General features: G+C 44.0%; 2 protein-coding genes across 4 annotated transcripts; both read right to left on the reverse strand.

Annotated features, from left to right (window-relative positions):
* Positions 1-220: 220 nt before the first annotated feature.
* HTD2 (hydroxyacyl-thioester dehydratase type 2) lies at positions 221-1,688 on the reverse strand. Its single transcript, XM_047690974.1, has one exon. The coding sequence runs from the start codon at positions 1,686-1,688 to the stop codon at positions 1,182-1,184; it is 507 nt and encodes a 168-aa protein (XP_047546930.1). The 3' UTR covers positions 221-1,181.
* Positions 1,689-1,727: 39 nt separating this feature from the next.
* On the reverse strand, positions 1,728-11,092 carry RPP14 (ribonuclease P/MRP subunit p14). Of its 3 annotated transcripts, none has more exons than XM_047691009.1 (6): positions 11,066-11,092; positions 7,078-7,175; positions 6,896-6,980; positions 3,132-3,208; positions 2,582-2,660; positions 1,728-1,864 (listed from the first exon to the last, which is right to left on the reverse strand). In XM_047691009.1, the coding sequence occupies exons 2-6, from the start codon at positions 7,173-7,175 to the stop codon at positions 1,808-1,810; spliced, it is 396 nt and encodes a 131-aa protein (XP_047546965.1). In that variant the 5' UTR covers positions 11,066-11,092; the 3' UTR covers positions 1,728-1,807. The 3 variants fall into 3 exon arrangements, with proteins under 3 accessions (XP_047546965.1, XP_047546956.1, XP_047546946.1); XM_047691000.1 differs by having other exon boundaries at positions 10,942-11,081; XM_047690990.1 differs by lacking the exon at positions 11,066-11,092 and adding an exon at positions 10,652-10,788.
* Between the last annotated feature and the right edge of the window lie 1,986 nt (positions 11,093-13,078).

The raw sequence follows: 13,078 nt of genomic DNA on the forward strand, positions 1-13,078 counted from the left end.
ACGGAGAGGAAGGCAGAGAGAGAGAGAGAGAGAGGGAAGCAGGCTTCTTGCTGAGCAGAGAGCCTGATGCGGGACTCGATCCCAGGACCCTGAGATCATGACCTGAGCCGAAGGCAGCGGCTTAACCCACTGAGCCACCCAGGCGCCCCCAAAGTTTTTTTTCTTAATGCTGATTAAATTTTCAATATCCCTCAATTCTTAAGAACTTGGCCTCCACGGCATTCCTTATACTTTTTATTTATAATATCTTTACAATAAACATGTATTATTTATACAGGGGGAAATCCACAGTGTTTTCAAGGGAGGGAGAAAATAATCTGGATTACTAAAATAGAAATTTTGCATTCCAACTCTATTCCAGGTTTAGACTGATTAACATCTTGAAAAATGAGTCTGTCACCTGTTTAATTGTGGGCTAGTTTGCTCTAAACTTGGGAAAACCTCTGACCTCATTCACGGGGAGAATGGATGAGCGGCTGGACTTTGCGCTTAGCTATTTGTACGTAGCATCTCCAACGGTCCTGTGGTAGGTGTTATCATCCCTGTTGTATACGTGAGATTGAGACAGTTTACATAAATGAGTCCAAACGTGCACATAAGCCCTTCTCTAATCACGGGGAAACCATCCGAAAGGCAAATGCCACTGAAGATGGAACAAGGTGCCATTGTGGTGTAAATAGTAACAAATTACGATAAACTCTGACCCAGAGACTGCTGAAAGACAGGATCTAAGTACCCGGACTGGTAGAAGGTAGGTGCTCAGAGATGACCTGACTTCTGCTGCTGCCTTCAGTAATTAAATGCTAGTTATATTTAAAAAAAAAAAAAAAAAAAAATGCTAGTTATAAATTCAGTCACAAACTTACTCTGTACAGATAGAGGCAGGTTTGTTACTCAAATGCAAATCTAACTACATGTGAAATCCTAAAAGTAAAACCTTTGGCTAAATAACCTTCCTGGTATTTTTTCCATTTCAAAAACAGATGATGAATATACTCAAGTCTGTGAAGCATAAAACCAAACTGGACAGTGGACCTTGGAACGTCCCTCTACCTGCTCCCCTCCCGCAACACGGGCTTCTCGGTCTATAAGCCATCCCTCGGGGAAGAGCAGCAATCCCTTTTCCTCAAAGGCCCTAGAACAGTACCACTGGCACCTGAATGTGCATCTTTAAACACAGTTCAGGACTGGGGAGTTTCTGGGACCATAACTTTAACCCAGCCTTCCATAACAGTCTTTTCACTTTCTGTTACAAAACATGACACGGCAATAACGGCAATGAATCGCTTTAGCCTTTTCACCTCTGCGGAGGCTAAAACAACTTCTCCAACATATAAAGGGGCTGGAAAGCTAATTTCCTGTGAAAGTAATACACAGCCTGGCCCTGGCATTTTAGTTCCCAGGAGAGCTGAAATAAGTCCATTGACCAAAACTCCATGTACAATTGTCTTTCCAAACTTGGTGTGTTTTGCAAAATCTTCATTTAAATGCAAAGGATTGACATCCCCCGTTAATTCTGAGAAGGCAGCCACGTCCCTCTGTGTGAAGACCCTGCTGAGTTCAGCCCGGTCTCCAACTCTGACGTGCGTCTGCTCAATGCGCTGTCGGCTCAGCACTGGTTGGCTCAGGCAGATTCTCCTCTGAACCCCAACCCACCACAGATGATGGCGGGAAATTACTGGGAACATCTTCAGCACTGTCAAATTCCAGCAACTGGAGCTTTTAAACGGCTTCAGTCTTCAGACAGCTTATTGTCACCAAAAGGTGCTTTTGAGAGCAGAGGAATGTTTCTGCAATTGACGACTATTCAATCCAATACTAGTTCCCTACTATTACCAGATAAGGCAAGCAGAAATGGAGAAACCTGTAAGAGAAAGAAAAAAGTTAAGGAAATCTGGGGAGAAACTGCACTGCAACACAGGGCATGTGGAAACGTGCCTAATTTCCTAGGGTAAGTGAGGCTGATGCAGTGGCATCTTAAAGAGCAACCTTAGAGGTAGCCTCAAATACATAAGTGATCATAGTAAGTTTAATCTTCTAATATTTTAGGCACTAGGCATTAAGCAACAAATGGAAAGTTAAGACTTTTCCACAAGAGTTCCAAGTTTCATCCCCAAACATCTCCCATACAATCTAAAATCTAAGTGCTTTCTCTCACACTTCCAGAAGCAATGCAGTCTTTATTCCTTCCCACTGCCCCCCGTGGATAATTTTAACCATACTAGATTTATGCAAGCAAAAAATGGGACATGTATTAAAAAGCAGTTTGAGGGGGGCCTAGGTGGCTTAGTCAGTTGGGTGTCTGACTCTTGACTTTGGTTCAGGTCATGATCTCGGGGTCTTGGGATCGAGCCCTATGTTGGGCTCCTTGCTCAGAATGGAGTCTGCTTGAGATTCTTTCCCTCACCTCTCCCTTAGCACCCCCCACCCACAAGCTCATTCTCTCTCATGGGCCCAGCACGCTTGGGCCTGAACTCTGCTTCGTTCTCTCTCATAAATAAATCTTAAAAAAAAAAAGAAAAAGAAAAAGCTGTTTGACCCCTACTCAGCCTTGTTTGGAATATGTGAAGGAAGCCTTTACCTGAATCACTCTGAAAGCACATTTCTTGCCTTTAAAGGATCCTAACAGAGTCAAAGAGCTCCACAACTTGACAAGACCACTGTAGAGAGATCAACAATGAATGCATAAAGATTTGTCTCTGTGACATCTCCCTAGTACTTCTGTGATGGGCCAGACAGTTAAATTAGTTCTAAAAAAACCTAATTTAAATGAGAAAACTTGAGTAGATGTGCTGCCAAAGAGAGCCCTAAATGAGAAAACTTTAAAAGTAAAAGCACAGTATCTCATAGGCAGAGAATAAAATAAGCTTCAATTAAGAATGTTTCTAAAATACACATTTTTGAGTTTACAACCATAGCCATCAATTGGGAAACACAACAGCTGTAAGCAAATCATGAGTTTTGTTCTAAGCTCCTGGTGGATAAATGTTCATATCCATCCCAGTTTAAACTTCCAAAAACTACTCAGAGTTCACATGACAAGCCTCTTCTTGGAGAAGAGTATTTTTGCTCTATTTCTCCATCCATGTGTCTCCTCTGTTATACTACAAAGGTGCCTCTGTCTGTCATACCTGCTACATATCCTCAAGATGGCTGACAGGGTCTTCTCTTCGTAGGTTAGGACGTCCAAGGGTAACGCTGCATCAACCTAAGTATGGAAAAATACTATTAGCAGACTATTATTGTCGCTATTTATTATTTTTATTTTTAAAATTTTATTTATTTATCTGACAGAGAGAGGGAGACAGGGAGAGAGGGAACACAGCAGCAGGGAGTGGGAGAAGGAGAAGCAGGCTTCCCACTGAGCAATGGGGCTCGATCCCAGGACCCTGGGATTATGACCCAAGCTGAAGACAGAAGCTTAACAACTGAGCAATCCAGGCTACCCTCGCAATTTATTTTTTTAAGGTAATCTCTACCCAATGTGGAGCCCGAACTCACAACTCGGAGATCAAGAGTCCCATGCTCTGGTGATTGAGGTAGGAGGGTACCTTCTACCATCACTGTTCTTTTTTTTTTTTTTAATTTAAGATTTTATTTATTTATTTGGAGGGCACCAGAGTGGCTTAGTCATTAAACGTCTGCCTTCGGCTCAGGTCATGATCCCAGGTTCCTGGGATTGAGTCCCACATTGGGCTCTCTGCTTGGTGGGAACCCCGCTCACTTCTCCCTCTTCCACTCCCCCTGCTTGTGGTCCCTCTCTCAATCTCTCTCTCTCTGTCAAATAAATAAATAAAATCTTTTTTTTTTTTTTAAGATTTTATTTATTTATTTGTCATAGAGAGAGAAGCGAGAGTGAGCACAGGCAGACAGAGTGGCAGGCAGAGGCAGAGGGAGAAGCAGGCTCGCTGCCAAGCAAGGAGCCCGATGTGGGACTCGATCCCAGGACGCTGGGATCATGACCTGAGCCGAAGGCAGCTGCTTAACCAACTGAGCCACCCAGGCGTCCCTAAATAAATAAAATCTTAAAAAAAAAAAGATTATATTTATTTGAGAGCAAGCTAGAGAGAGAAAAGAGAGAAAGAGAGCAAGCATAAGCAAGGGGAGGAGCAGAGGGAGCAGACTCCCTGCTGAACAGGGAGCCTAACACAGGGCTCCATCCCTGGATTCTGGGATTATGACCCAAGTCGAAGGCAGATGCTTAACAGACTGAGCTACCCAGGAGCCCCCATGATCACTAGTCTTAAAGTCTTACAACTAATCCTGTCAACTGCTTTTCTCCTCTAAAAAAGCAGTATTTTATTTAGTGGTGCTGTAGTACTGGGACTGCTTATTTACAATTATCCCTGTCTGGAATGTTCTTCCTGTAACTCTTCATGACTCTTTACCCTTCAAGACTTCGTTTAAATCGTTCCATCCCTGGGGGCACCTGGATGGCTCAGTTAGTCGAGCAGGAGACTTTCGATCTCAGGGTTAAAAAAAGAAAAAGTTCCATCCCTGATCCCCAGGATTAAGCTCAACTGTCTGCTAGGCTGTTTCACATACGGAAACCACCTACTTCCTCTCTCGTAACATTCTTCATTCTGGAACCGGATATCATACCTGATAGAAGGTGCACACTCTTCTCTTAAACTTTTTATTTTGAAAAATTGGAATCACAAGGGACAATGTATTTTAGAGGAAGGTTCTATGCACCCCCGGTAATACAGTATCAAACCCAAAAACCTAAAATTGATAAACCAGTTTATTCAGATTTTGCCAGCCATACACGCACTCATATTTGTCTGTGCGTGTGTGTGTGTGCATACTTCTATGCAATCTTCCCACACAGAGCGTTTCATGCAACCACTACCATAACCACCAAGATGGTATCTCATCTGGTGAGATACCATCACCAGAATTAGATCATCATCACACGGCTGCTCTCCTACGTCGTTTTAGTCACACCCACTCCTCCCCCCAACCCCTAACCACGTATCTTTCTCCAGTTTATATACTTACTTACTTCAGGAGCATGATCCAAATGGGATCACCCAGCATGTTACCTTTTGGGATTAGCTTTTTCACTTAGCATAATTCTCTGGAGATTCGGTTAAGTTTTTATGTGTATCTACAGTTTGTTCCTTTTTATTACTGATTATATTCTATGGTATAAATATATCATGAATGTTTAACTACTCACGGAAGGACATCTGGCTTATTTCTGCTTTTGGGCTCTTACAAATAAAGCTACGATGAACACTCACATACAAGTTTTGTGTGAACACTAAGTTTTCACTTCTCTAGGACAAATGCCTAGGTGTGTAACTGCTGGGTAGTAGAGCATATGCATGTTTAAGTTGTTTTTAGAAATTGTCAAATGGTATTCCAAAGATTTTTTTTTTTTTTTTGACAGACAGATCACAAGTAGGCAGAGAGGCAGGCAGAGAGAGAGAGGAGGAGGCAGGCTCCCCGCCGAGCAGAGAGCCCGACTCGGGACTCGATCCCAGGACCCTGAGATCATGACCTGAGCCGAAGGCACAGGCCCCAACCACTGAGCCACCCAGGCGCCCCATGGTATTCCAAAGTGTCTATGCCATTCTGCATTCCCATTAGCAATGAAGGAGTGACCCAGTTTCTCTACATCCTCACCAGCATTTAGTATTATCACCATTTTTAAAAAATTTTTATTTTCAGTTGTCCTGTTAGGTGTGTAGTGATAGCTCGCTGTTTTTATTTTTTATTTACTTTTTTAAAAAAAGATTTTATTTATTTATTTGACAGAGAGATTATAAGTAGGCATAGAGGCAGGCAGAGAGAGGAGGAAGCAGGCTCCCTGCCTGACGAGCCCCAAGATCCTGAGATCATGATCTGAGCCCAAGGCAGACGCTTAACTGACTGAGCCACCCAGGCGCCTAAGAGTTCTTTTTCCATTTTAGATATGTGGTTTGCAATTAGTCTCCCCCAGTCTGTAATTTGTCTTTTCATCCTCTTAACGGAGTCTGCTGTGGAGTATACGTTTTTAATTTTAATGAGATGCTTACCAGATTTTGATTTGATAAAATATATGAATCAGGAAATAATTTCCTGAATCATCTTTGTTCTCTCTCAAAATTCTGCTTATTTTCAAGTAAATGCTAACATGGGACTACTCAGTGCACTGGTCTGTGATAAAATAAGAGGCTGTAACACAATGTAAATCAACAATATCACTAAGTACATTGTTTAGTTCAGCTCAGTTTTTTTTTTTTTAAGTTTATTTGTTTATTTATTTTTAGTAATCTCTACACCAGCATGGGGCTCTAACTCTTGATTCGAAGATCAAGCATTGCAAGCTCTTCTGATAGCTCACCTCAAGATTTGCTTACAGAGACCTTCTCAGTAAAGGAAGGAGTGTGCTGATTTTGGTGTGAGTCACAAATCTTCACAATGGGCAAGAAAACTGCACAGGGCGCCTGGGTGGCTCAGGCAGTTATGCATCTGACTCTTGATTTTGGGTCGGATTGTGATCTTGGGTCCTGAGGCTGAGCCCTGGTTGGACTCTGTGCTCAATGTGGTGTCTGCTTGGGGTTCTCTTTCCCTCTCCCTCTGCCGCTCCCCCTGCTCACACACACCCTCTCTAAATAAATAAAATCTTTTAAAAAAACAAAACAAAAACCCCAAAAAACGATTTGCAGGTTGTCAGTCTGGGCCACAGGGTGTGTAGCACGGCACTAAAACATTTGTCTAACACGTTCCTTGTCAAATACACAAAGGCATATTAGAATAGACCTACCCAAAACTCATCATTTCTGAAAGTCTGCTTCTGCAGTGTCAAGTGTGTTTCTAAAGTTTTAAAATAAGCATTTGGAAAAGCACTGTTTCGGTATTTCTTACAAAAATCTTGGGAATGTTCAATCTACCAAGTGATTCATACCTCCCCGAAGAGGTCTTTCAAGGCTGAAATGAGCAGCTGTTTGAACTGTGCAGCAGTCAGTCCAACCCCACGATCCTGAAATTCTCTACAAAAACATTAAAAAGAAAAAAAAATATTAAATTCCATACTATTCAGATTCATAAAAATGTAATCACAAATAGAACTAAAGAGACTGAACTTACAGGCAGACTTTCATATAATGGTACTCAGAGGGGTTTTTGTAAACTATTCTTTCATATGTGGTGGCTGGGGTTGGCATCTTTTCCAAAGCTGAACACATCTAGAAATTAAAAGTCAAGAGGGCTACAAATTAGCAAGGTACAAGCTGTTTTTCACTCCCCACTCCCCATTTTTTAAATGAGAATTTTTTTTTTTAAGATTTTATTTATTTATTTGACAGAGATCACAAGTAGACAGAGAGGCAGGCAGAGAGAGAGAGAGAGAAGAGGAAACAGGCTCCCCACTGAGCAGAGACCCTGATGCGGAACTCAGTCCTAGGACCCTGGGATCATGACCTGAGCTGAAGGCAGAGGCTTTAACCCACTGAACCACCCAGGCTTTCCTTAAATGAGAATTTAACCCATTTTTATTTTTTTAAATTTTTAAAAAAATTTTAAATTTTTAAAAAGATTTTATTTATTTATTTGACAGAGATCACAAGTAGGCAGAGAGGCAGGCGTGGGGGGCAGGGAGCAGGCTCCCCGCTGAGCAGAGAGCCTGATTCGGGGCTTGATCCCAGGACCCTGAGACAATGACTTGAGCTGAAGGCAGAGGCTTAACCCACTGAGCCACCCAGGTGCCCCTTGATTTTTTTTTTTTTTAAGTAAGTTCTACACCCAGTGTGTGGCTTGAACTCACAACCCTGAGATCAAGAGTCGCATGCTCTACCAACTGAGCCAGCTAGGCATCCCAGACCCATTTGGTTTTTTTTCAAGCTTATTATTTATTTAAGTAATCTCTACATCCAAAGTGAGGCTTGAACTTGTGACCCTGAGTTCAAGTCACATGCTCCTCTGACTGAACGACCCAGGCACCCCTTGCCTTTCTTTCTTTTCTTTCTTTCTTTCTTTTTTTTTTTTAACCCATTTGATTTTTAAAAGAACTCCTAGTATAGTAATTCATTTATTTCTGGTCAAACCAAATTTACCCATAAATACGCAAAGAAAAGATTTTCTACATGCCACATTGTTGTACTCTCAAATCCTAATAATATAATCCCAATGGACATTTTTTCTTACTAAGTACCTAGCTCTGGGCTAAAAGCCCCACGTGCCTTAAGTCATAAGTTTTCAAAATGATCCCATGAGGAAAAGCTATTATTATTCCCACTTTCCCCCCAATCCATTTTTGAGAAGAGGACACTGAGGCTTGGCAAAGAGAGGTAATGCTTGCCCAAGGACACACAGATTCCAAACACTCCTGAGCCCCTCAAGACCACTCTGGTACAATGCCTCCTAATTAAAAAAAAAAAAAAAAAAGCGGCACCTGGGTAGTTCAGTCAGTTATGCATCTGCCTTCCACTCAGGTCATGATCCTGGGGTCCTGACATCCTGAGCATAGGGCTCCTTGCTCTGTGGGGAGCCTGCTTCTCCCTCTACATGCTGCTTCCCCTGCTTGTGCATGCTCTCTCTCTAACCAATAAATAGAATCTTAAAAAAAAAAAAATAGCATACAGGAATAAAATGTAGGATCTTCTTGTTTGCTCTCAGTCAACACAGAACATGAAGAGGAGAATGAGGAGTGGTAGCTCTGCTGTTCCATCCCATGCTGGATCTGCCTCTTCTGTCTTAAGGTCAGGTGTATACAGAGCTATCTGGTAGCCCCTACCCCCCACAAAGGGCTGAGCTTAAAGAGCAAGGGGTTTGAGAAGAGGGATTCCTGGAATGGGCAATCAATATCATTTCTAATAGACCTGGATCCTTCAAGAATTCAGAACATGCTGGTCCCCTGGGGAGAATCTGTCACTGGCTCCACTCCTACCTCACTCCCCCTCTGGATAGCCCCTACTCATCCTTTGCATTTTAGCTTAAAGCTCACCTCTTCCAGAAACTTTACCTCCTCAAGAAAGCCATCTTTTGGACACCTTATTCTACATTAGATTCACTTGTTATGCAATCTCTTAATACTATTTGTTCAATATCTGGTTCCCCACTAAAGAAACCAGGAAACTGAGGTCCAACCAAAGAAAGGGACTTAGCCAAGGTCACATAGCTGTAAACCAGCATTTACAAAACCTTTGCACCAGGCTCAGTTCCAACCACTCCTAGATGATATCCTCAGAGAAAAGGAGAAGTTAGGGTCAAGGAGCTACATCCAAGCATCCACTTAGAAACATGAATAGTTACTGTGTCTGGCACAGTAAGTGTTTCAATAAACACTTACTGAATGTGAGAAGTATTAGGCCTGTATGTTCAAGGATACTTTTGCTTTCAAGAAAGACTGCAGAAATAACCACCTGATGATTTTTTCCCAATCATTAGAGTCGTCCCTGACTAGAAGGGCAGAGAGAATAGGGCCCTCAATCACTTCATTCATTGTCTGGCAACCGATGGGTGTTTTTTTAAGAGTCACCATCAGCCTTGATGGAATTGGCTGTCTGAGCTAGGGGAATGAGACTTGGCCTGAGGCTCAGTTACTGATGCCAGTAATAATGAAGACTTTTCTGGAAATGGATAATGATAATGGTTCCATAACAGTGTCAACATACTTTGCATCAATGGGCTGTACCCTTAAAAATGGCAATTTCATGTTATGTATATTTCACCAAAAAAGACTTAAGGAGCAAGTGTTTACTGAGCAGTGACCTCCACAAAGGCCTCAGGCCTCAGAGGCAGTGACAGTATTGCCCTCTGCAGGCTGTCCCGAGATTAAGGGAGAGCATGCCTGGGTACCCTTCCTACAGCCAGGCTCACCGTAACAATGGAAGAACTTCCATAGCTCTTGCTATCATCATCTTTGAAGCCAGCCTTTGTAATGGCTGTAGGGATGCTCATTAAGTGACCTATAGTCATAGGTGTCCCTAATTCCACCTGCTGCCCACTCTCCCCCAATCTAGTCTCTACAGCAGTCAGACTGAGCCAGTTAAAACCTATTCGAGCCCTCGCCATTCCTCTGCTCAAAACCTTGCAATGGTTCCCGTTTTACTGAGAGTAAACCCAAAGGACTTACAGGACCTGCAAGGCCTTACCTGAACTGTACCGCTGCCTCCTCCAACAGCTCTGACCATGCTCCCTTGCTCAACCCCCTCCACCAGACTCCTAGCTCTTCCTCACACACCGTTTCCCTTCCGCCTCTGGGCCTCGCTCCTAGCTTTTCCGCACGCTGGGAATACTCCTCCACCAGGTAACCAGATGGCTCGCTCCCTCGGTTCTTTCACGGCTTTGATCAACTCGCACCCCTCGATTTGGTCCGGTGGCTGTTCTAATACGGCAGCCCCTCCACGCCCGTTCTAGTTTTCCCCCACAGCACTTAACCACCTTCTAACACAACTACGTAATTCATTTATTCGCTTTGTACTTCCCTCCCCCACCCCAAAAGAATATACACTCCGCAAGAAACCCAGTTCTATCCTGTTCACGACTGTTTCGCAGATATCGAAAAGTGCATCGCACACAGTATGCATCCAATGTATAAGTTTTGGACTAAATCAATCATTAAAAAAAAAAAAAAGCTCAGTCCCCTACTGTTGGACACTTAAGTTGTTCTACACTTTTTTTTTTTTTTTTTACGACCATCCGCCATTTATTTGGCGCCCACCTGGCGCCAGGCGCATGCGGTCTGCACACGTGATTCCGCTCACTCCTCGCAGCCACCATCTGCTGCCGAGACTCCGTTGTACAGATAACCCGGGAGGTGCGAGGCCGGAGCTCGCCAGCAGCCCACTGCGTCCTAAGCCGGAGCAAATAGGTATTTCAGACGGTCGCGCGCCGGCCGCCGTAACTCTCCGCTTGCGCATGCGCACCTGGCGCGCACGGCCATACGTCACCAGCGTGGCCGACTGAGCTCACTCCCGGCAAAAAGCCGCTTTTCTATGGGCGTCTACTTACCTGCTTTCGGTCAGATTAACCTGGCGCCTCCCTGATTCCTGTTCACTGCAAGAATCCACCAAAGCTGGGAGCTCCTCTGCAGTGGCCAGACCCCCCGGACCCAGGAAACTCCGGGATTACTTACGTTTGGCTCCTGTCTGTTTCGCTCCCCGGAAGCGTAATGGCTAGGCGCGGATATGACGTCACCGCGCGGCGTCCTCCTTGGAACCTGGGCGTGAATCCTGCAGGAGCTTAGACTGGCCGAGCTCAGTGCCCCCTGGTGCCCATTCCAGAGAAAGCTCTGTGACCAAATGTGTGTATGGGGTACTGGACTCTGGACGTATTTATTCGTCCCAGGAGCTCGCGTTCATAGTCGTGCATTTATCCATGCATTCATTCACTCAGCTTTCTAGTAGCATCTTTTCTGCTGAGCATCTTATATCAAGCACCCCAAGGACTGGAGCCACTCCTAATGTCCCTTGAGGCGCCCAGCCCATAGTAGGTTATCCATCTGGGTTGACATAAACTCCAGATGGTCCTGTTTTCAGATGTAAGCCAGGTTTTTTTCATCTATGCATTAATTCTTGCTGAGTCCCTATTATGTGCTGGTACTGGGAACCCAGCGGAGAACAAGAAGATACGGCCCTGTACTCGTGAAACTGATAGTGTTTGTAAATAATAATAATAAAATAACAACAACAACAATAATAATTGCAGTTAATATTTATCGAGTACTTTCTTTGGGCCAGGCGTCATGAAAAAAAAAATTTCTTATGTTAAGTCGTGGAACTCTCACACAACCTTAAGGTAGCTATTACTGTGATCATCCCCATTTTACAGGGGTGTAGACTGAGGCCCGAGAGGCTGTTACCCAAGACCACCCAGTTGTAAACAGTGGAGCAGGCGGTCTGACTTTAGATGGTGCTGTCCATACTGCCCCATACTACTATCAGTTGTGTGGCATGAGTCAAGGGTGTGTGTGGGAGAGGCACTGGGGCTGCCAAAACTTGAGTGTAAGCCCCATAAGCATGAGGCCTTGTCTGTGCTGGCTCACTGTTGCATTCCAGTGCCTGGCACTCAACACACAGCACAGCGTTAGTAAATGCAGTAGTTCCTAGGTGGGTGTGCTGATTCTGCCTGGGTTGGAGGCAGAGGGTTGCCCGGCACAGGCACGCATGAGCCTGAGTCAGCTGGGACCTTCTCTCTTGTGTCTTTTCTTGAAGTTCCACTTTTTTCTGTATCATCCTGCAACCTGTTGGCTATAGTCATGTTCTATGGTTCTGTGGCTCTGCTTCCCTTCCTTCTTTCCTCAGAAGAGACAGGACTTGTTCCAGATTGGGGGAGAGGTAGAGGAAATCAACACAGACCCCACAATGACATTTTCTTTCTTGAAAGAGGTTGGGTTTCAGAAACTGCCCAAACTCACTTCAAATACATCCTCTGCCACTTATTCATCTCTGTCACACAGAGAGATTAGTAGGAAAGAGTTGTGAGGAAAAAATAGTGGGTGTGAAGTATCGGGCACAGGAAACACTATGCAATGGGAGCGGTCCCCCAAGCCAGCCACCTGGCAAACCCACCTGCCAGGCTGCAGCCCAGAAAAACCAGAGCAGCTCATGTATTTTAGACTTCAAAGAACTTGGGTAACTTTCACTTTTCTGCACCAAACCCTGAAAATGAAGTGCCTTCCACGTTCCCTGAATTTTCTCAGTGTTGCCTCATTAATGCAGAGTTTAGAATAAAAGAGATGCCTTTGAATGATAAAGATAGTAGTTGACTTTTCTCAGTTAAATTGTATCTATTTTCTTAGAAGATACTGTTGGCATGTGGCCTACGTTTCAAATAGTATGTAGGATAGGATAAACAATGAAAAATAAGTCTTCCTCCCACCCATTACCCAGCCAGCCTTTGTCCAGAGGGATATCCACTGGTAGGAGTTTCTTAAGTGTCCTTCCAGAGATAGGGTAGGGGGGGCTTTCCCTTCTTAACAATGTATCCTTTTTTTTTTTTTAAGATTTTATTTATTTGGCACAGAGACAGTGTAAGCTAGCGCAAGTAAGGGGAGCAGCAGGCAGAAGGAGAGGGAGAAGCAGGCTCCCCCTTGTAATGGAGCAGGCGGTGCTCTCTCTCTATGCAGGGCTCCATCCCAGGACCCTGC

This window comes from Lutra lutra, chromosome 1 (assembly GCF_902655055.1).
Source record: "Lutra lutra chromosome 1, mLutLut1.2, whole genome shotgun sequence".
In the NCBI taxonomy this organism is placed as follows: domain Eukaryota; kingdom Metazoa; phylum Chordata; class Mammalia; order Carnivora; family Mustelidae; genus Lutra; species Lutra lutra.